The sequence below is a fragment of the Stegodyphus dumicola genome, chromosome 3, assembly GCF_044657685.1.
Source record: "Stegodyphus dumicola isolate Sdum_Otavi_A_Nest chromosome 3, ASM4465768v1".
NCBI classification, from domain to species: Eukaryota; Metazoa; Arthropoda; class Arachnida; order Araneae; family Eresidae; genus Stegodyphus; species Stegodyphus dumicola.
In genome coordinates, this window is record NC_140770.1 from 59,087,569 (window position 1) to 59,109,768 (window position 22,200).

General features: G+C 33.2%; 1 protein-coding gene and 1 long non-coding RNA gene across 5 annotated transcripts in view; one reads left to right on the plus strand and one right to left on the minus strand.

Annotated features, from left to right (window-relative positions):
* LOC146998003 (uncharacterized) overlaps nt 1-11,499 on the plus strand; it is a 110,177-nt gene extending 98,678 nt beyond the window's left edge. For both annotated transcript variants that reach the window (XR_015040210.1, XR_015040211.1), the window contains one exon: nt 10,412-11,499. This is a non-coding gene — a long non-coding RNA (uncharacterized LOC146998003). The remainder of the gene's footprint in view (nt 1-10,411) is intronic.
* Nucleotides 1-22,200, minus strand: part of LOC146998002 (uncharacterized) — a 233,955-nt gene that overhangs the window by 208,217 nt on the left and 3,538 nt on the right. For 2 of the 3 annotated variants that reach the window (XM_085812931.1, XM_085812932.1), the window contains exon 2: nt 12,277-12,313. In XM_085812931.1, coding sequence (XP_085669057.1) covers nt 12,277-12,313 — 37 coding nt within the window. Of the gene's footprint in view, nt 1-12,276; nt 12,314-18,682; nt 18,770-22,200 lie in introns of all 3 variants that reach the window. The other variant, XM_085812933.1, reaches the window with a different exon arrangement.

Here is a 22,200-nt window from a genome sequence, read left to right on the forward strand (position 1 = left end):
AAACAATTTTTACAATTAAAATTATTGTTTCTACGCAAAAACAAGTAGTTATGCCAGCGACAAGAAGGCAGATTTTTCGGTGCACAAAACTTTTACTTTGGGTCCCACTTGGCAAAAAGACACTAAAAGTGCAGAAACTGAATTCACTATTTCGCTAAGTTTCAAATGCAAACAAATATGGCAGCTATAGTAAAAAAAAATTAGGCTTAGCCGCACTTAAAAAACTTTTAAATAGCTAATAATTCTACAACTATTGCATGCAGATTAACTAAAGGCATAAGAACTTTAACTGGGAGATAAGAACAGCATAATTCAATCATTTTTAAAGCAAAACATGCACAATTTACCAATATATAAAAATTATTTTTAAAAAAAACTGAGCTCACGCAGCTGAGTTACAAAGTGGGTATATTTGCTTATTTATACACTTTTGGTGCAGCCGAATCCAACCAAAAAGGTAGGTGCACAACTACATGTTATATCATATACAAAATTTCAACGTTTTGAGTCTACTCGTTTTTGATTTATGCGAGCTACATACTTACATACGTACATCTAGACATCACAAAAAAATCTGTCCTGAATCCATTTTAAATCCTTTTTGCAAACCGTTTTGGGAAAAAGAGTCCTTTATTCTGTTCTTACCTACAGATGTCATGCAAAAACATCGTTCATTGTATCTGATAGCAGTTAATATATGGGTATTTTCATTGAAATATGATACCCGAAAATTTTCATGGCTGCGACACTTCTTACAAAAGTACAACTTACTTCGTTTGATTTACTTACAACTTACTTCGTTCACTGTCTGTCTCATTATTTACAACTTACTTCGTACAAGGAAGTAAAAAAGTGAGTTCTCAAATATCAGTAAATAATTAATTTTATTCCTTTTGTTCTTTCATATTATAATAGTTTATCATTTATCAGTACAAAAACTGAGGTAATTAAAAAATTAACTTTTTAGATATTTTTAGTATTTTTTCATTAACGTTATAAGGTATTTTCTCCCTCCTTTCTGCATGCCTTCGTGGTGTAACCGTAGCACACTCGGCGCGTATTCGAGAGGTGCAGGTTCAAGTTCCGGCGACTCCTTTGCACATTTTTCACAGCTCCTTTAAAATAACCTAATGACTCTACAGTGGCGCTCGAACTAAAATGTTGTGAACGATGATTCTTCACAACCAGGATTTAACGATCGGGTTTCCTAATTTCCATTTGCCCTTTAAAAGGGATAATGTATTTTCTCTCTCCTTCCAGTATGCCTTTGTGGTGTGACGGTTAGCACACTAGGCGCGTATTCGAGAGGTTCAGGTTCGAGTCCTGGCAAAAGGCATTGCTCATTTTCAAAAATACCTCTCGGCGTATTATAAAAAAATAACCTAATAGATTCTAAAACGTAATTAATGAAAATCATTTCAACCCAAAATAGGATTTGCGTTAGTGAATTTTAGTTAAGAATAGTGGCTCCCCACTATTCTGAATATTATTGGAATAATTTAAAGATTAAATCCGATAGTATCTTAAGATGGTTTTGCAATCAGAAAACAAACTCATATTGATTCATCCTTATTTTCTTTACAAATGCCGAATATCTGTTTGCAAGTCTAATCTGTTTTCAAATCAAATGCCGAATATCTGTTTTCTATTTGAACTTGATCAAATAGTGTGTTAGTGTTTAATTCAAAAGATAATATTATGCATTGATTAACATTTCCTCTAACTTCTTTTTAACTAAGGTTGCCTATGAGCAACCCCTTTAATTCTGACTCGCAGCTTTTATTTTTAGGTCAGGATATGAATGTAATGTTAAGGCCAGGATATGAACGTCGGAAGGTTAAGGATATGAACCTTTAAACAATAGGATTTCTTTTGAAGCACAGCGGCATGACAATGATCAATAATCTTAGCATCACTAAGAATAATTTTCTGGGTTCTCATACTGAAATTTTCCCAGAGTATTAAAAGTTGTAAATGAAAACGTAAGCATATTATAAAGGAAAATGTAGCCGAAAAATGCTGTGACTGCTATTTAACTCTAAAGAGAGGTTATCAAAGAGAAAATGAGAATTAATATTGATTAAAATTGCATTTTAGGTAATTATTACTGATTATAATAGACTGCAATGTTTGAATATGAATTCTTTGAATATTTTTTTAAAAAATTATGATTGCGAAAATAGAAAAATAGTTTCTTGGATTGATTCCTTTCTCACAGAAGCCAGATGAATTCTGTTTTACTTAATGAAAACTAAAATTTATTTGCATATTAATCTGTCCTCTATGAGCACTTTATTTCAGTGATCTCTATTAATCTGCCATTTGTTTTTCTTAATTTAAATGCTTCAAGAATAATTAGAAAAGGACCTAATTCTCTTCTTGCCTTTAAATTCTTCATTTGTAAAACTGCATTTTCAGCTATAATCATGTGAAATAATTCTCTAAATATAATTCAGTGCAGAAAAAATAAGATATATAAACAGCTTGCAAATGGGATCACCACTTAGATTCTGTTTTAGAAATATGATGAAGCTTACGAAAAATCTAGGAAGCGAAGTAATTCCGTACAATATTTTATAATTTTTTATCAATGATCAACCTGTAAATATAATTTATCGACATGCAAATATAATTTAATAATTTAATGTGTACGTATATGTTACCGTGAAACACCGAAATTGGAGAATATCGACTTTCACCGGAGAATGACAACATTTACCACATACATCGGTGAAAGATCGAATATTGCATTACATTCTTGTACATTCGGACCCTCACCGGTGTTATGTCGACAATCACAGATATGCTCTGGTGTAGGTCGAAAAGAGAGTTCATAAGAAGTCATAATAGTTTAAGTTGTTGCAATAAATAAGATTTGAGTCACATAATTTAGTAAGCTTTTTATTACTATTATTTTATTTTCTCATTTAGAACGCACTGTATAATTAAGTAAGTTTTTAACTTCTATTATTTTCCTTTCTCATTTTCAATGTACTGTGTGTTTTAAGTTCTTATTTTAAGTCTCAAGTGCTTTTTTTCGTGACTGAATTACGGAGAAGAAATATATTCTTATATGTTCAACATTCACCGGTGAAAGTCGACATTCTCCAGATTTCGGTATTTCACCATAACATATGTTCTACATGTAAATATTATAATATATATATGCATGTATATGTGAGGAGAAGGTTCATTAGCGTCTGAGTGGTAAAGCCGCTAAACAGTGATAGTTCGGTCCGGAGTTCGCATTCCAGTGAACGGAATGGCTGTATGGGCGTTTACGCTCCCCGGGGAAAGCGATTAAAAATACGATTTGCATACGATTGAAATGCGATATTAATGTGCAAAATTGATATAATTTTGAATATTTGTTTCACCTGTTCATTCGTGCTTTCCCAGTGCTCGGGTACCTTGGCAAGGTCGGGGGCTCCCACTCCAAGGAGGGTCGAAAGCCTGAGCAAAAGTGCCTACTACTTACTGACTTGGTGTGAACCTCAGGGTACCAGGTCGGTCTACAGACCCAGTGCATCTTATTTAGTTAAGCGTTGAATAACTCTACCTACATCAAAATGAGTTCTAAAGACATTCTCAAAGAAGGACAGGCATATATTGCCACCTTAGAGACAATATTGACAAATTCTGGCATATTCTGGCATAAACAAGGCAGTAGCCGCTGATATTCGACATCAGTTTCAATTGATGTTCAACCTTCTAACTGAACAGTGTGTCGAGATGGCACACATGGAAGGACAAATTCATCAAACGCCAAACATTAAAGACTCTTATGCGGACGTACTTAAACGTCCAGCTCGTGACCGATCCAAAACATGGAGAAAACCAGATAAACAACATGTCACTATTTTATACCCCACAAATGAAGGGGATAAACCAGACAACATCAGAAAGAAGCTCTTAAAAACTATTGATCCCACAAAGCTCCACATTGGAGTGAAAAGACTTAAAAATGAGGCAAAAGGTGGTCTCTTAATAGAGACCAATAAAGCGGAAGACATAGAGACGCTAGAAAATGAAATAAATACTGTACCAGAACTTAAAAAGGACCTACAAATTGTTCGTCCTACACGTAGGCTTCCTAAAATTATAATATATGATATTCCAAGGGACTTGACTAAGGAAGAACTTAAGGAAGCCATTTTAGCCCAAAACGAAGGCATCGATGGTGATGGCCTACAGGTTAAATTTCCTATCAAGCATAAGAACAGAAATCATTGGGTTTGTGAAACCTCACCGGAGGTTTTCAAACACTTACTAAGTTACGCAAACTGTGTGTTAATTGGGAACGTTTCAATTTAAGAGAATACATCAGACCAACACAGTGTTTTAAATGCTGCCAATACCGACATATTTCTAAACAATGCCAAACAGAAGAGGCATGTGGACATTGTGGAGAAGTGGGACATTCCCACAAAAATTGTGACAATAACTACCAAAGATGTATTCATTGTGCAGAAAGAAATGCGAATAGTGATAAGCACCTTGACGAGCAGCACTCAAGTTTCTCAAAAGACTGTCCTAGCAGACAGCTAGAAATTGAAGATCTTCGAAGAAAAATCAATTATGGCTAGAGAACTTATTCAAAATATAAAAGCGTTGCAAATTAATTTAGCGAGATCACATGTCGCAACAGCACAACTAAAGACTTGTATCTTTGAATACGACTTGATTTTTATTCAAGAACCATACTGTATCAATGACAAGCCGTCTGGCTTTCCGACTCAAACATTTTTTCTCCAAATGACCACCCCAAAACAGCCACAGTGGTGGTTAACCCACGACTTACGGTTCTGAATACTTACGCTTCTTCTACTTTAAATGTTATTACATTAAAGATTGAACATAGGACAATAACCATTTTTAACTGTTATACTCAACCTATAACGGACTTAACAGATTTAACTACTCTGTTAAACTTAGCTGAACGTTACTTTGACGATCAACATGATCTTCTTCTCCTTGGCGACTTAAACGCGAAAAGTGTGCTCTGGGGCTCCCCCTTCAAGGATCCCAGAAAACGCACACTTAGAGAATTCTTAACAATGCATAGACTGGCTGTTGAAAACGATCCGGATGGTCCCCCTACCTACAACTGCACAAGGGGAAAGAGCTGGATTGATATTACAGCTTCCAGATCAATCTCTTCCACGTCTTTCATTCATAATTGGAAAGTTATGGACTGTATCACTTTAAGTGATCATTGTTATATCTCTTTTGAAATTACGTATCAACATTCTAGCTCAACTCAAAGAGTCAAATATAAACTTACACAAATGGATTGGCTCTTACTGAAGGCAAAAATTGGTCACTTTTTTGGTTCAATGGAATCTTACTTGTCTAAAGATACAGTTGATCTTAATCAACTTATAATTAAGTGGACTCAGAAAATACAGGAATACTGTGACTTGGCAACCCACGCCAAGGGAAAATATGTTAAAACTCAACACAAAGGTGTCCCTTGGTGGACCCCGGAACTCTCAATATTACGAAAAAGAATCCTCGCTTTGAGAAAGCGTTATCACAAATGTATTCATGATGACGAACTAAGGGCACACTATAAGCAAGTCTATGAAAAAGACCTTGCTCTCTATAAAAGAAAGCTTATGCAAGCCAAAAGAACAACCTGGAAAAGATATCTGGAGCGTCTAAGTCCTAGTTCACCCTTCGGGGTACACTATGACATTGCTAAGGGGACTATGCAATCCCCTCTACAATTAAAAGCGTTACTCAAACCAGATAAAACCAAGACTTCCACAATAGAAGAAACTATACGTTTCCTAATGGATTACCACTTTCCTAAAGATATAATCAGCGAAGACACGGAGTTTCATACGACAATTCGTAACAACTTAAGGAATCCATATAATTCAATAAATGATGTTCCGTTTACGATTCCAGAAGTGGAAAATGCTATCAAATCCCTCAATCCAGGCAAAGCACCTGGAATGGACAATATATCTAAAGAAATTATAGCTGAAGTTTTCTATGCTAACCCACAATTACAAGTAGCGTTACTTAATGAACTCTTCCGTCGAGGAATATTTCCTAACTGCTGGAAGACAGCGAAATTAGTATTATTCTCAAAAGAAGGAAAAAATGGTGAGCTTCCTGATGCTTACCGCCCTATTTGCTTGCTTAACGCATGGAGTAAAGTCTATGATAAATTAATCACTAACAGATTGACTTATTTCTTAGTATCGAATTCCAAATTAAGTGAACAACAATATGGCTTCACGGCGGGAAAATGCTCAGCAGATGCCATCAAGGACAACATAGTCTCACAAATAGAAGCAAACCGACGTAATAATAATTACACCAACGTTATCTCTTTGGATATCAAGAGTGCATTCAACAATATTTGGTGGCCGTTCCTACTACAGGAACTCCGCAATCTGGGATGTCCTCTAAATATTTATAAAGTTATTGAAAGTTTATTGGATAATAGACATATAATCTATGAAATAAATAATGTTCAATACTCCATAAAACAAGAAAAAGGATGTGTACAAGGATCCAACTCTGGACCACTATTCTGGAATATAGTAATGAATATAGCTTTAAAACTCGAATTTGAAGATGGAATCCACATCCAAGCTTATGCGGACGACGTTTCACTCCTAGTAACAGGATCTATGCATATGCAAATTCAAACCAAGGCAAAGTTGGCGCTTCAAAAACTATCAGAATGGGCACTCAAGTGCAAACTTCAATTCTCTCCCGAAAAGTCAAAGTCTATGTTTATAGCAATCAAAAAGCGTGGTGCAGCCTATTCAGCACCGACAATAAAGATGAACGATCATACCATTAAGCAACAAAAATCCATTCAATATCTTGGAATAGTCATAGATGAATGCCTTACCTGGCTACCTCATCTAGATTATATTAAATCTAAAGTTTGTAAAATAATGAACAATCTTCTTAGATTACTTGGGATGCCCAAACCAGTTCTGAAAGAACTTTATAAACGTGCAATAGAGCGTACCATAGTATACACATGTCCTGCCTGGTGGTACCCACCTACGGTAAAAATGCGAAACAAAACAAACTCTATACAACGCATAGCACTTCTTGCAATGACCAAAAGCTATAAGACTGCCCCTACTGCAGCTCTTCAAGTGATTGCTGGAATTATGCCGCTTGATCTTAAATTGGACATGGAAAGCATCATCCAACATACCAAACGAGGATGGACTGACTTTAAATATGAGGACTTAGAACTTTCACGGGATCAGATTGAATTCCCAGTACCTAAATGGCATTCTCTTCCAGCTCATATTCAAGTCTTCGGATGGGACAACAAGCCTCCAATCAATAAAGGTTTAGAAATTTATACGGACGGTTCAAAAAGTGAAGACGGCACTGGAGCTGGCTTCTGTTCCTTCATGAATGGAGTTTGTCACGATCAATTTATGTTTAAACTGGATAAGACTAGTACAGTATATCAAGCTGAAACTTTAGCATTAAAGTCGGCATTACTATGGTTAAAATCACACCCCAGTCCTGCGCATATATATTCGGATAGCCAGGCTGTTTTAAAGTCTATCCATAAATACAATATCTATAATCAGAACATTATCGCCATAAAGAAATTACTGGCTTTTACAAAAGCAAAGCTTCATTGGATAAGAGGACACCAAGGCACTGCCGGCAATGAAAAAGCCGACGAGCTAGCCAAACAACGGATTTACTCGAACACGTACCTAGACTGCAAGATCCCTATGAGTAATAGCATCAGGACGACAAACGCTCACACTTCTACCGAATGTTTCGGAGAAACGGCATTTCAGTGATTTTTTTTAAATCAAGTTATCACTAATCACGGAGCCTTTCCGATTTATATTAACAGATTCAAACTAAAGGAATCTACATGCAAGTGTCAATGTGGTAGTGAATCCGCAGATGCACTTCATATGATTATAGACTGTTCCAGTGTATCAACAAAACGTAGAGAAATTTTCAAACAAAATGTAACTTTAGAAACTCTAAAACAACTAATTAAGAACGACAAGGGACGATCTTTGTTATCAAGTTTTATGGAATACATATACCATAATGAATCAGATCTGTACTTATAAATTGATTGTATTATATAATATTATTGTACTTATATTGGAATACTCATATCACAATGAATTAGATCTGTACTTGTAAATTCAATCGTATCATGTAATATCTTTGTACTTTTATTTGCCATGTTATTAATCATTTAATTATTGTAATACTTAATATTGATTCTTTACTTTGTTCTTCCTATCATTCTATGTTGCATTGTATAACTCAATTTATGTTCAAAAAATAATTTGTTTTGTAAATATAAAAACATGCTATGTAATGTATTTTTTCAATAAAGACATTGGCGAGGCCAACACATCTCCTAGTCAGAAGACCTCAAAATTCTAACTAGGTCTTTCAAAAATTCTAATTGGCATTATTTGATCTTTGAGCTCTTGCTCCAAAATTGAAAATTTCCTTAGCCTATTGGCTCTGGTGATACTTCTGCTTAAGAAGTGCGGACCAGACAATCCATTTTCATGTTGTATGGGCGTTTACGTGGTTTTCCCCATGTATAACGCATATACGATCCAGTTTTGCTTAGAAAGTCCTCTACAGAGGCATCCTTACCCTTAGGCAGATAGCCGTCGAGTGCTTTGCTATATTTAAATAAACCACAACAAACCATATAAGTAATTTAAAAATCGCTTTATTTTATATATGCTTATAAAATGTATATATATATGTGTGTGTATGCGTAATTAAAAATTTTCTAATTGCTTCAGAACCTAACATTTATATTGATATTATATACATATACATACATTAATGAACATTGTATATTTAAGATTTTTTTCTTTCATATTTTATACCTGGTAGAGACATTAGGTATTTTTTTCCGGAATCAGGCAAAATGAAAATTAACAGAGCCTTCGCCGGGAATCGAACCACGGACCTCTGACAATACCGGCTCAGCGTGCAGAACCACTACACCATGAAGGGATGCTAGGAAGGCACGAGAAATACCTTACATACTCCCCTTTTGAAAGGGCGACTGAGGTTTTTAGGGGACCCAATCGCCAAATCCTGGGCGCAGAGAATCCTCATGAAACACCCTTTTAGTTCGGGCGCCACTTTAGAGACATTAGGTATTTTTTTCTGGAAGCAGGCAAGATGAAAAATTAACAACGCCTTTGCTGGGAATCGAACCACGGACCTCTGACAATACCGGCTCAGCATGCAGAACCACTATACCACGAAGGGATGCTAGGAAGGCGGGAGATATACCTTATAACCTTGTTCTTTATTTTGTTGCATTTATTTATGCCTATATACATACATATAAAAAAAAACATAATAATAGGCTAAAAATTAAAAGCAAAATTTTTAAACCCGTCCTGCACTATAGATATGTGTGTATTGGACGGCAGAATTTAGGGAAGTTGAAATTTTTGGAATTTGGGAAAGCACCGAGTGTCAAAATTAAGGGATGAGAAGTATTTATGATTTAGGGAAAGCACTGGGATCCAAAGTTTAGGCATGGTTAAAATTTAGAACTTACAAAAGCGCTTTGCAGCAGAATTTAGGACCTGTAGAGGCGATACCAGGCGGTTTCAAGCGCCAGCCCTAGATAAAGCCTTAAGTATATATGTGGGAGTTTATTTATTCAGGACTCATATTAGTTTGAAGCATGTGCAAGAAATAAACGTAGGTATAGTAAAAAACTAAACTATTACAATTCAGGCTTAATTCAGAACGCTATAGGAGCAAGACAAAATTTAGCGAAACCACTTGGGTTTCGTTGCCAATCTTGTGATACATAGCCAATAACGTATAACACACGCTATTAAGTTAGGCTAAAATTATCATTACTGATTCTAAGGCATTTTAAATTAATGTAGCAGACTGCGCTGCTCCCTGACCTTCTAATTTGACCCAGTTTATTAATTTTCGCAGACTGTTATTATTACAGAAATTTTATAAAAACTAAGCTTGAACTTTCGATTATGTCGAAAAGAGTTTCCAATTCTGGAGTTACAAAAGGGATCTACAAAGCGAAACCATGTTTAGAAGTCCATTAAACAAAATGTGGAATTGCTGCAAAAAATGCATACAGGCATATTCGTCTTAAAATTATGTGAGGAGTATGGCATTGGAAAGTCCACTGTATATGACACAAGAAAAAAGAAAAAGGAACTTTTTGAATTTTTTGTGGGAGCATCTTAAACAACTTGCATTGAACGAAATGTTTAATAAAGTAAACAAATATTAAGCTTTCTTTTGTAAATTTTGATACCCTTTAGATCATAATTGTTCTTTATTTCATAAATTACAATTTCATAATTTTAATTGTATAATTTCTGCATGCCATCTTACCAGATTTAAATTGATGATCTATTATTAGGGGGACCAAAAAGTAATGTCGTTTCTACGCATGTCGACAACAACGATAGACAACAACATGCTAAGGGCAGAAGTGGACGCAAATCAATGTCAAACAATCGAGGAACTGTCAAACACTCTTAACCAACCTTGGTCGACCAAAAACATTTAAAGCAGAATGGAAAAATAAGCAAAGCAGGTGTTTGAGTCCCCCATAATCTGTCCGAAGAGAACAAGGCCAACCTATCCATCACACGCAATGTATTGCTTCAACGGCACCATACAGAACCATTTTTTGATCGCTTGATTAGTGGAGACAGAAAAATAAGTCCTATATGATAATCCAAAACTCAAAAGGCAGTTTTAATAGGGGTTACAAAGGGTTTACATCCCGAAAAGGCACTTCTGGGTATTTGGTGGAGTATTCGTGGAATTGTTCATTTTGAATTGCTGAAATCTGGAAAAACTGTTAATGTAGACCTTTATTCTGAACAATTGGATCTAGTGAACCAATCTTTAATTGGAAAATATCCGGCGATTGTCAACGGAAAAGGCGTCATTCTGCAACACGACTGTGCAAGACGAACACTGGAAAAACATAATGAATTGGGGTGGGAGGTACTGCCTCACCCACCATATTCGCCCGATATCGCACCCTCGGATTTCCATTTATTCCAATCCCTACAACATTTTCTTAGTAACAAAAAATTTCAAAATTTTGATGATGTCCAAAATGCCATCTTGAGATATTTTACTCAAAAACCAATTGATTTTTATTGATCTGGGATTGAAATCTGCATACTAGATGGCAAAAGGTTGCTGATAACGAGGGTGATTATATTATTGCTTAAAAATAAAAACTTGTTACAAATTTATTTGTTTGAATTTAATGTAAGAAAGCAACATTACTTTACAGCCCCCCACAGGATTTGGAAATATCCCAAATCCGGAATCGGCTAGTGCGGATTTCGAACTTTGTACTGTATTTATTAATACTATATGAAGAGATACTTTTTTAAATTATAAAAAATATTGCTTAAATTTTTAATGCATTTTATTCTCACTTTTTTGAAGTGTTTGTAAGAGTAAATTTTTAATTTTGCAATGTTATTGTCTGTTATTTTACTTCAATATTTATAATTAAATTTTATATACAACAAAATTTATTTTGTAGATTTCAAAATTGTGCATCATATACATATTTAATACTTCTAAATATGTCAAACAATACATAAAAAGTATTATAAATTAAACATGCTTATCTTCTACTACAGAAATGTTTAACAGCAACAAAATTTAATTATAAGATTTTTCTTTTCTTTCATGTTTGCAGCAAATGCAAGAAATAAAAATAATTCTGAAGATGTTTTTTATGTTGAAAGGTATCTAGTGGTATTAACTGCATAAGATACTTTTAAGCAAGTTGTAGCTTATATTTAAAAGAGTCGCTGATATTATCATCCAAGACTCATATTTTCAAACTACAGTAAATTTTTTTATAAACATGAGGTTTAGAATAATCACTTTCCTAAAAATCAAATAATGACACAAACATCAAGTTCTTAGGAGCCTGAATTAATCAGAATCACAGAAATTCAGTGGTTATGTAGAAATTATCCACAGCAGGACAACTCAGAAAGTTCTGGGGACAAGTAAAACATGCACCAAAAATTTTGGAATCATTTGCCATGATCTTTATTAAATAAATTTAAGATGATTTCTGAAAATAAAAATTCAACTTTTTTTAAAATTAAATACTGGAAAGCACTTTCCTGTTTTCTCACATGTGCTTAAAATTCTAATTTAGAATGCAGTTGTCAAGAACTGAATTTATTGCCTATGAAAAAATATTTCATTTTCAGATTAGATATAAAAGAATTTTTTTACCTCAGTAGTACATAGAGACTTCAAACTGCAAAATGTCCTGCAAAAAAGAAATAAAAATGCATTTTAATAGTCAGTACATAACAGAATATGCTATACAATATTTACATATAAGTTGCTTCAAAGGACTAAACTGGGAAGTAAATTTCTTCTGAAATTTAAGATGAATATGAAGAAGGTATACAATAAATAATTATGAAACTAAATTGAAGACCTTTAACTAAGAATTTAAACATGCTGCTAATTAATGTATACAGAATCATAGCCTTTAGTGCAGTAATAAGGAATAGCAAATGTAATAAACAGTAACTCTTTAATCAACACTAAGAAAACTGCTGAAACTGAACATAAAACACTAAGTTAATAATTTCAGAAACAGTTACAAAAAAATAATTGTTTAAAATCTTTACATATAACAACATAACACTGTTGGGCATAATAACAATTCAGCCTTTTAGGGCATAGTACATGCAGCAGAAAAGGTTTGAGATGGCACACAATTTGCTCTCAGTTCAGTTTTATATCCCTTTGGCCAGTGAAGGCAAACTCATTAGTCAACAGAGTCAATTATCAACAGTTCAGCACTGTATTTATTAATACTTGTATTCTCTTTTTAAGTATCTTCTTCCATTCATTCTCTGCATATGTCCAAACCATCTTATACCTTTCTCAACACTACATCTTTTTTCGCTCCACAACACTCCCTAAAATTAACTCAATATTTCAGTTTTTAAGTCTTAGTTAAACTATATATATATGTCGAATAAAACTTGATATTATACTTAATAACGATACTATTTTATTGATAAAAGAGAATTGCAATATATTGAAAAACTTGAATCGCAATAATGACTAACAAAACACTAATGTAAACAATGGCCTTGCATCTTCTTGAAAAGTTTGCATTTTGTATGTTGTTTTTCATTTTAAGCCTTATTACAAGTTTTCATGAATAAGATGACTTCTCTATTTACTCTTGACAAAAAGTTCATGCTTGAAAATTATTGATCGTATGAATATGTAGACTCGAATAAGAAAAACATCAAACGTTAGTTTTTTAAGCTGATTACATGAGTCGGGAATAATATTATTCCACATGTTTTCCTTCTCCAGATTACTTGTGCTGTGAACTAAGCACACATTTATTTTTCTCCAATGTTTCTACATCAGCACTTAAAATGTTCAAATTTCAAGTTTCATAATTTTTTTTTTTTTTTAAATTCAGCAATTGATTTCAGAGTTGCCAACGTGAATATTAAACAGAGAAATGCAATTCCGTTGCACTAGTATTAAGAGGTTTTTTAACAAAGGCTAATGTTGCTTTGCTGATTCAGAATTCCTGAAACCTGCTGAGAAAAACTTCTGTCATAAAACTGTTGTTTTGAAATGGCAAATGTCAATATTAGATCTATTTTCTTGAGAATGTTTCAACAGGCTTGGAAAGTGAACCAAAGTTTCTGTTTCAAAAATCTTGAGCAGAAAGAGATAATTTGCTTTCAAATGAAATAACTTCTTCCAACATCAGAAAAATTGTGTTTCCTCTTCCCTATAGGAGGTTCGAATCCCGCGAACGGGCTGGCTGCATGGGCGTTTTCGTGGTTTTCCCCATGTGTAACGTGTTAAAAAGGAGCCAGTTTCCCTTAGAAAGTCCTCCACGAAGGCATCCCTCCTCTTAGGCAGATAGCCCTCGAGGCTTTGCCATAATCACACACACACACACACACCTCTTCCCTATAGTTTTTTGATTAAGCTGATTTAGATGAGATGTAACGTCTACCATAAAATAAAATTTTTGGATCTAGTGATCATTCATTAGTTCTGGATTATAAACACTCATTTCAAGGAGTAATGCTTTAACTTCTGTTAATAAGGATGCAAAACATTTCAAAACATTTCCTCTTGATAACCAACGCACTTTATTATTCAGCAGAAGATCTGAGTACTCGCTCTCCATTTCAACTAAAAATTCTTTAAACTGGCGATGATTAAAAGCTGTAGTAATAATGAGGTTAACAATAATATAATTATGAATTCCATAACTTTGCAAATTTCTTCTGGAAATGTCGAGCACAAAGCGCTTCTTGATGAATGATACAATGGTAAGTAAGATCTTGTCACTGATTTTTCCTTTCAAAATAATAACAAAAACGTTTCTTACCCCGGTCATTCTTTTCGCCCTGTTTGTTGCAACTGAGACAAGTTTATCGAGATTTGGTGATCTACCAGGAGACCAGAAGAAAAAGCAGAGTTGGCAGCTGTGGTTTATAAATATAAAAAACTATTTTTATTCGAATCCTGGTATATACCAACATTTTCTGTACTTTTTTTGGTTTAATTTATAAAGTAAGTTCAAAAGCAATCTAAATAAATATATATATGCATTTTTCAAGTACTGAAAAGGAAGGGCATGATGGGAATGATCTTCTAGCAATGGTGAAAGGGGTGGAATAGGGCAAAATAGGTTGAGAACCACAATGTTAGATCTTTTAAGTATTAGTTAAAAAAAAAATAAGTTTGAAGCTTTACACGGCATTTAATTATTATTAAATGAAATTTGTTTACATCTAATTAGAATTTCGGAACACTTCCGCAAAGAACCCGGCAAATGTAAACATCGCCAACTTTGGCGATAATAGTTCAAACCTGGTAATCCGGCAGATTCAACCTATTCGCTTGTAAGAAGGTTGCAACCATTCCTCTAACGTTCATTTTGTTGAATTATCACCGTCATTGTTCGCATTTGCCAATTTAAATTATTCTTCACTTATTTATTATTATTTTTTTTGTATTTTCACGTTATTATTTATGAACTTTTAACAAATAGATAGAAATATTTTCATATAATAAAGGAAGTTTTCGGTGACAGATGCTAGTTTGTGGAAGAAAATATGGCGGGAGAGGGGTTAATGATAATTGGTAACATGGCTGTTAACGTAGCGTTAAGCACACAGAATCATGAGGTTTCCAACCGATAAAATATTTTGACTTCATCACCTGCCAAAATATGCATTTTAAATAATTAATTAAGTAATGTTTTTATTATTGGTATGGTCATCTAAAATTATGAGAAAAACAATATTTATGGCTTAAAACTTTAACCAGATAATATATTGTTAATGCTTTTCCAACAATAACATTTGAGAAGATTTCAGGTGTGACACACAAAGAGATGATTAAACTGAAATAAAAAGTATTATTGATTCTCTAAAATGACAGAATAGTTTTATGGATACTCAAAAACTCATGGTTATGCATGAAAAACCTAATCCATACATCCTTGGTGACTGATATTAACATAGTTTTTATGCTGCATTTGTGAACTACGCGGTTAAATTGAGTGAAATTGTGACTAAATTTCAGAAGACTTATAAAATTATGGTGTGAAAATTTAAATGTGAAATTAAAATCAAGGATACATTGGACAGAACAATCAAAAAAGAAATGTTGTCCATAAATATATTAATAATAATTAATGATAAAATGGACATTTAAAATATTCATATAATAAATATATACAATTAGTGTAATTAAAATAAATATATGCATTTAAAAATGATCTAACTTGGACCATATTTGCAATTTTTGTAATGTTATTAAATATGGACTTTAAATAAAATTTTTAGCAGCATACATCATTTGGGTTTGTTTAAATTATGGAAAAGCATGGGAGAGATATCTGCCTAAAAGAAAAGATGCCTTCAAGGAGGTCTTTCTGAAGGACACTGGTTTGAATCCACGTTACATATTGGGAATACCATGAAAACAATCATACAACTTGCCCATTAGCTTGGCTAACTAAACTACCAGAGTTCAGTCACTTTACTGTTTAGCTGCTGATGAGGTGTATATCAGTTGCAAAGCAGTGCACAAAAAATGATATATTCCTTGGTTCTCGTTATGAGTTACACAGGGTTCATAGCCACATTTTAGTTAAAAAAATAAGCACTTTTCAAGCACATTTTAAGAAAAAAAATAAGCACCTGTCTAATGACATTATACACAACTGCATAACCTTAATTAGACATGTAATTTAAAATATGAGAAATGCAGTATTTATTAAGAGAGAATAAGCATTACCTCAACCATGGAAAATAATTACTTTTTTTTTCCCTTTAAATTTTAAATAACAGTTCAATTTACAGAACTAGTTTACAATGAGAGAAAAAAAAAAAAAAACTATGCAGAACTAAACTATATTACAAGATTTAATGATGAAATTTCAGTTCAAAATAGAGAAAATAAATAATAATAAGGCATATTTATTGTATTTGCTTGGAACCTAATAATAAATACAATTTATTTTTCCACTCATATTAATATTTAAATAATTTAAATCTAAATTCTGAATATTTTCTAAATTTTCATTGTATATCAGTTTTCTCTTAACAGATATTGCAAGCAAAGTAATTTAAGTAAAAAAGAGGAACATTTCTGAAATCAGAAGACAGAAATTTGCTTCATGCAGTCATCCTTTAACAGTAAAAGCTTAACTAAGCCGCATACTTGGAAACTGGCGAATATTCGGACAGTTGAGCGTAACTTGAAAAAGAGGAGCGGAAGGGGGGGGGGTTGACTGTAGCCACTTTTTAGATTTTTCCGCTAAATAAATGCTTTTGACATTTTGATATGTGAATCATATAAAAATAAACCAATGGAACTGAAAAATATTCTGCTTAGCAAGCACAGTAAAACTCTTTTAAGTGTTCATAAACAAATCTCAAACAGAACATCAAAATTAATTAATTAATTATCTCTGCGAAATATCGCAAACGTTATTGCACAATACGTGTGCCATAATTCTTCCCTACGTGATATTACGCAATCGGAATCAACAGCTGCTGAAATTGGGAGAATAAAGAACTATAATATGAGTAACTGGGGTGTTTTTCATTCTAATTTTCAACAGACGGCGTTAAATTTCCGCAATAGAATCATTCTTCGCTTGGGTTGGTAGACCACAGAACTTTTAGTCCTATTCAATCCAGATTGGAAAGTGACAAAAAAAAAAAAAAAGTCCGTTGCTTGTTTTGCAGCGAACTTGTAACAGTTTCAATATTTGACATTTTGCGGAGAAAGGGGAGAACCTCCCAATCTTCGCACTATATAATGTATTGGCCAAAAAAAATTAAATTATTTTGACTATTCGATTACTTTCCCTTTATTTAAGCCATTCCGAGTATTATTCCTAAAACGCTGTGTTAAAATACAACCATTTTTGGAAGTTTACTATACTTCAGCAGTTACTGCAACTGTTATTATAAACATTCATACATATACTCATAATATAAGCATAATGATCATAATAAACACAAATATGAACTGACCAAGCGGAACGAGAATGCAAATTATTAAGATCTGGATAGAAATTTAAACGTGTATAGTATTTGGGTGAGAGGAAAAGAATGCCGAATGTACCGAAATTTTCTACTGCTTTCGCAATTCTTTGACCAATATAACGACGGGCACCTGTCTGTACTCTTTGTGCGCACCAAAGGTTATGTTAATGCAGAGAAAGGGGGAAAAGCTATTTCCGGGAGTATGATTCACCACCTGACATTCAATATTAAGAAAAGTTGTTTATTTAGTTTCGGCTTTGGTAGGGGGAAAATAGCGCGTTCATTAAAAAAAAAGCACTAAAAGCAAAAAATAAGCACTAAAAACAAAAAAATAAGGGCTTTAAAGAAAAAGTAAGCACCTATAAGGGCCTTTATATTTTATTTTCAAATATAAGGACTTATAAGCACTTATAAGGACCGCTATGAACCCTGGTTACATGCAAAAAAGCAAGTCTTAATAAAAATCGATATGCCAAATGTAAAGTTAATATGTTGGTTTTTTCGTGCAATACATGAACATATGAATATAAAATTTAAAAAAATAAGTCAGAGCAGAATATAATTTATTACTAAAAAAACTTTTATGTAATCAGTTGCAATTAAGTTTCTATTTAAATGAGAATATCTATTCATTTCATTTATGCGATCATAATGGATTTTCAATCGTAGTTTTGGAAGTACTTTAAAATTATGCAATGAAGATATTAATCGTAAATTCACAATTTCTTTAGAAACTGCACTGTTAAAAACATAAATATTTTGGAATTTTATAATACTGAAAGATATTCAAAGACAGATCTCAATTTTCCCAAGAAATTGCCAAGAAAAAGGGTCATTATTACAAAGCTCAATATTACATGATTTTTCTACTTCCATTAAGCTTTACATATTGTTTTCTGTGCTAACTTGAATTAAATACAAATTTATTTTCGTGCATCGTGTTTAACCAGTTAATTTTGAATTTTCACTTTCGTATGCTTAATATATTGTTTTCTCTGCTAACGTGAATTTATGTTACTTATTCTTTAATTACTTTGATTATATTCTTTAAATATCATGTTTACGCGGCTTACTTCCATGTGTTTTAATATCTCATAACCAACGCCCATCAACCATAGGTGAACTTGGCGAGTAAAACAGCAACGGCGCCAACGGGTTCTCTGTGGATGAAAATTCAGAATTTCTAAATCAATCAAACACATTCATGAAAACAAGCAATTTCAAAAGTCATTATAATAACAGTAGTCAAGAAAGCATAAAGTTACCAGCAAGAAATCTCTAACAAAGTTAAAGATCATCCATATAATCCAATTGCTATATTAATCAAAATAAATAAGAAATTCAGTACAAAGTCTGAAATCCAGACGTCCATTATCCGAAATGATCTAAAATCCGGACCTCAAAACCACCAACAACATTTTTCTCCTAAGTTTTACGCATGCACATTTGATTCCACCTCCCTCCGAGCATAATAAAACATCTGGAGTGTGCCAATTCTTAATTTCACTTTGACACTAAATGAAATACATTGTTATTGAAGAAACAAAACTTTTAGCATAAATATGTACGATCAGGATCAGTAACTTGGTTTCATTCCTGCGTATCCGCTTTATGGTACACATCTCAAACTGAAACATTCCACATAGATACATCATTGATCTGACGCCAACCTTGGGAATCATTATTTATTATACTTTCCTTTCATCACCGCATGTTTATCAAAACATGACAACTTCAGTAATGACTCATGTAGCGATGCCTAAACAATTTTTGGTACTTTTCCGTTTTGCCGGCGCAAGCGATAAAGCCGCCAATAATGGTACAATCGATGCCAAAAGGAATATTCTCGCTGGTAACCTTTTACGCCTCATTTTCAAAACAAGTCGCAGCTTTTTCTTATCAGATTGATTGGTTTTTTCAATACTGGCATATAATTACATAGAATTTTTATCAGATAGTTCAGTTTTATGTCTAAGGCCATTTTCAGTAGTTAAGTCAATTAGGATGCAATCACAGCTCTTACCCGAAGCCGAAAATATAGAAAAGGTAAAGTCAAGGGTTAAATTCATCAATTCTAATAAGGATACATTAGCGAAGTAAAGCACTGCAGTTTTACATAATTTCTAAGTAAGCTATTCGTACGAATTGAAATATTTCTTGCATTTAAACTTGTGGTCCAAATTAAGATTTAACTTGAAATTAATGTAGATAATTACTGAGAGCATTAGATTTTTGTAGAGTAGTTTACGTGAGATGAGATAGCTTGGGGTCACGTGATATAAACCGGCGAATTAGGATTTTGAACCATGAAAGCATAGTAAATTCTTAAATTAATGTCTTTTTACAAATTTATTGTCTTTATTTATCGGCTTTTTATAAAGTTTTAAGTGATATTAAAATGTTTATGCCTTCAAAAAATGAATTCTTAGAACTAAGATTTTTTTAATATTTTTTATGTGTATACTGTCTGTTGTCGCCAATAAAGTCTGCTTGGCGAGATTTGCGCCGGCGAAACGGAAAAGTACCCAATTTTTCTTGTTAGTAATTGAATAATAAAGGTGTATGGTAACCTTATATGTTGACATTACGCTTGGCGATGATTACAGATTTAAGTTAAATGTGCCAAAAAAATGTTTACGAGGAAACATTTACCAAACATTTCTTTCCATGTGATAAAAATAGATTTTGTTGATGATACTCATAGACTCAAAGATTAAATTTATGGCTATTTGAATTAAGAATAATTGATTTGTTATTCACATAAACCCAGAACCAGCACCAGGGCTCGTATGGCTGCAGAGACTCGGAGAATTTAGGACCCACAGAGACTGCATCAGGCGGTAAGATATCTAGCGCCGGCCTTCAATAAGGCTGAAATATATGTGGGAATTTATTTATTCAGAACTCTAATAAGCCTTAAGCACGTGAAAGAAATAGACATAAGTATGATAAATAACAAAACTAATATAATTCAGGCATAATTGTCTCAGTGCGTGATAGAAGCAAGATAAAATTTAACAGAACAACTTGTCGTTAGTCGCCAAGCTCATGATGCATAGCCAAATATGTACAGTGAAGGATAGCTAAATTTGATGATGATAGTCACTAATTTTAAAGGTTTTCGGATATAGCAAAACAAAGGCGAAATTTTCCAATTAACGGATTTTGTAAAGAAATGTGGACAAGCTGTAATAAATGAGGATGATATAAAAGAAGTTTTCATTGTGATGACAATCCTTCTCAATCATCAATCAATTAATGAATGGCGAAATCTGTAGTATAGTTCTAGATCCAGAAAATACGCTACTGATAGTGAAGAAAGTGACAGAGAAGTTACTGACAACGAGAAAATTTTGATTGACAAATTAATCGGAATTCTCGAAACAGCAGTTACAGGACTTCAACAATGTAACTAAGCAAAGGATTATGCCTGTCTACAGAATTAAAGAGAATGTATTAGCGCAACAAACGGAGCAACTTAAACAACTTGCATTGAGAGAAATGTTTAATAAGGCAAACAAATCAATATTAAGCTTCTTTTTTTTTTTTTTTTTTTTTTTTTTTGTAAATTTTGATACCCTTTAGGTCATAAATACTTCATTATTTCACGAACTTTATCCATGTACACGTCGATCTATTTTCACTTAAAAAAAAAAAATCCCCGAATTTCACAAAAATAGCATTGTGCACTCTTTTAACTTTATCCATGTACACGTCGACCTATTTTCACTTAAAAAAAATCCCAGAATTGCACAAACTTGCATTGCACACTCCCTTTACTTTGTCCATGTACACATTGATATATTTACACTTAAAAAGTCAAAGGAGCACCAAATTCTACAATATAGGGGAAAAAAATGCAAAATCTCAATAAAATACATTTTAAACCAAAAAATAAAATAACATAGAAAAGAAAAAACATGTTATATATTTAAGCGCTACCAAAAGCAAATATTCACTTACCATGATTTTCGAGTTCGCTTCGTACACCCCGAGCCACGTAAAAATCAAAATATCAATCATACTCAAATGACTTTTTTCAAACCAGGTACTCTTTCTGATCGAACACTTCACATAGTGACCATCTGAACTTTTCTTCCTACAAACCCATTCAAATCCATCTAAACGATTTTTACGTTCGACTAGACGCATATCCTTCCTACATACAAAACACTTATAATGGCTACTAAGTAAACCTACATTTACACACCAGTCAATTAAAGCTCTTTTCCCCTTTTGCTCCAAATTGTACAGAAACTTCAAATTAATCTTACTACATTCGGCCATTCTACTGTCTAAAGAATCAAACCAACACACACCACAAAAACGCTTACAAAACATCCCATGATTCAAAATTTCCCAGAATCATGCACCTGATTATGTCACAATAGGGTTTCCATAACATTCAACTACTCAGGCTACCATAAATGAAACAACAACTTGGTGATAAATCAAACAACAACTTCACCATAATACAAGGGGTACCTTAAAGTCTACTCTACCCCAATTTTTTTACTTGCTATTTTCAAGTTGGCAATTTTGAGAAACGTGCGGAGCAGTGGGTGATTCTGCACTCTCCCAGTTTGTCGCA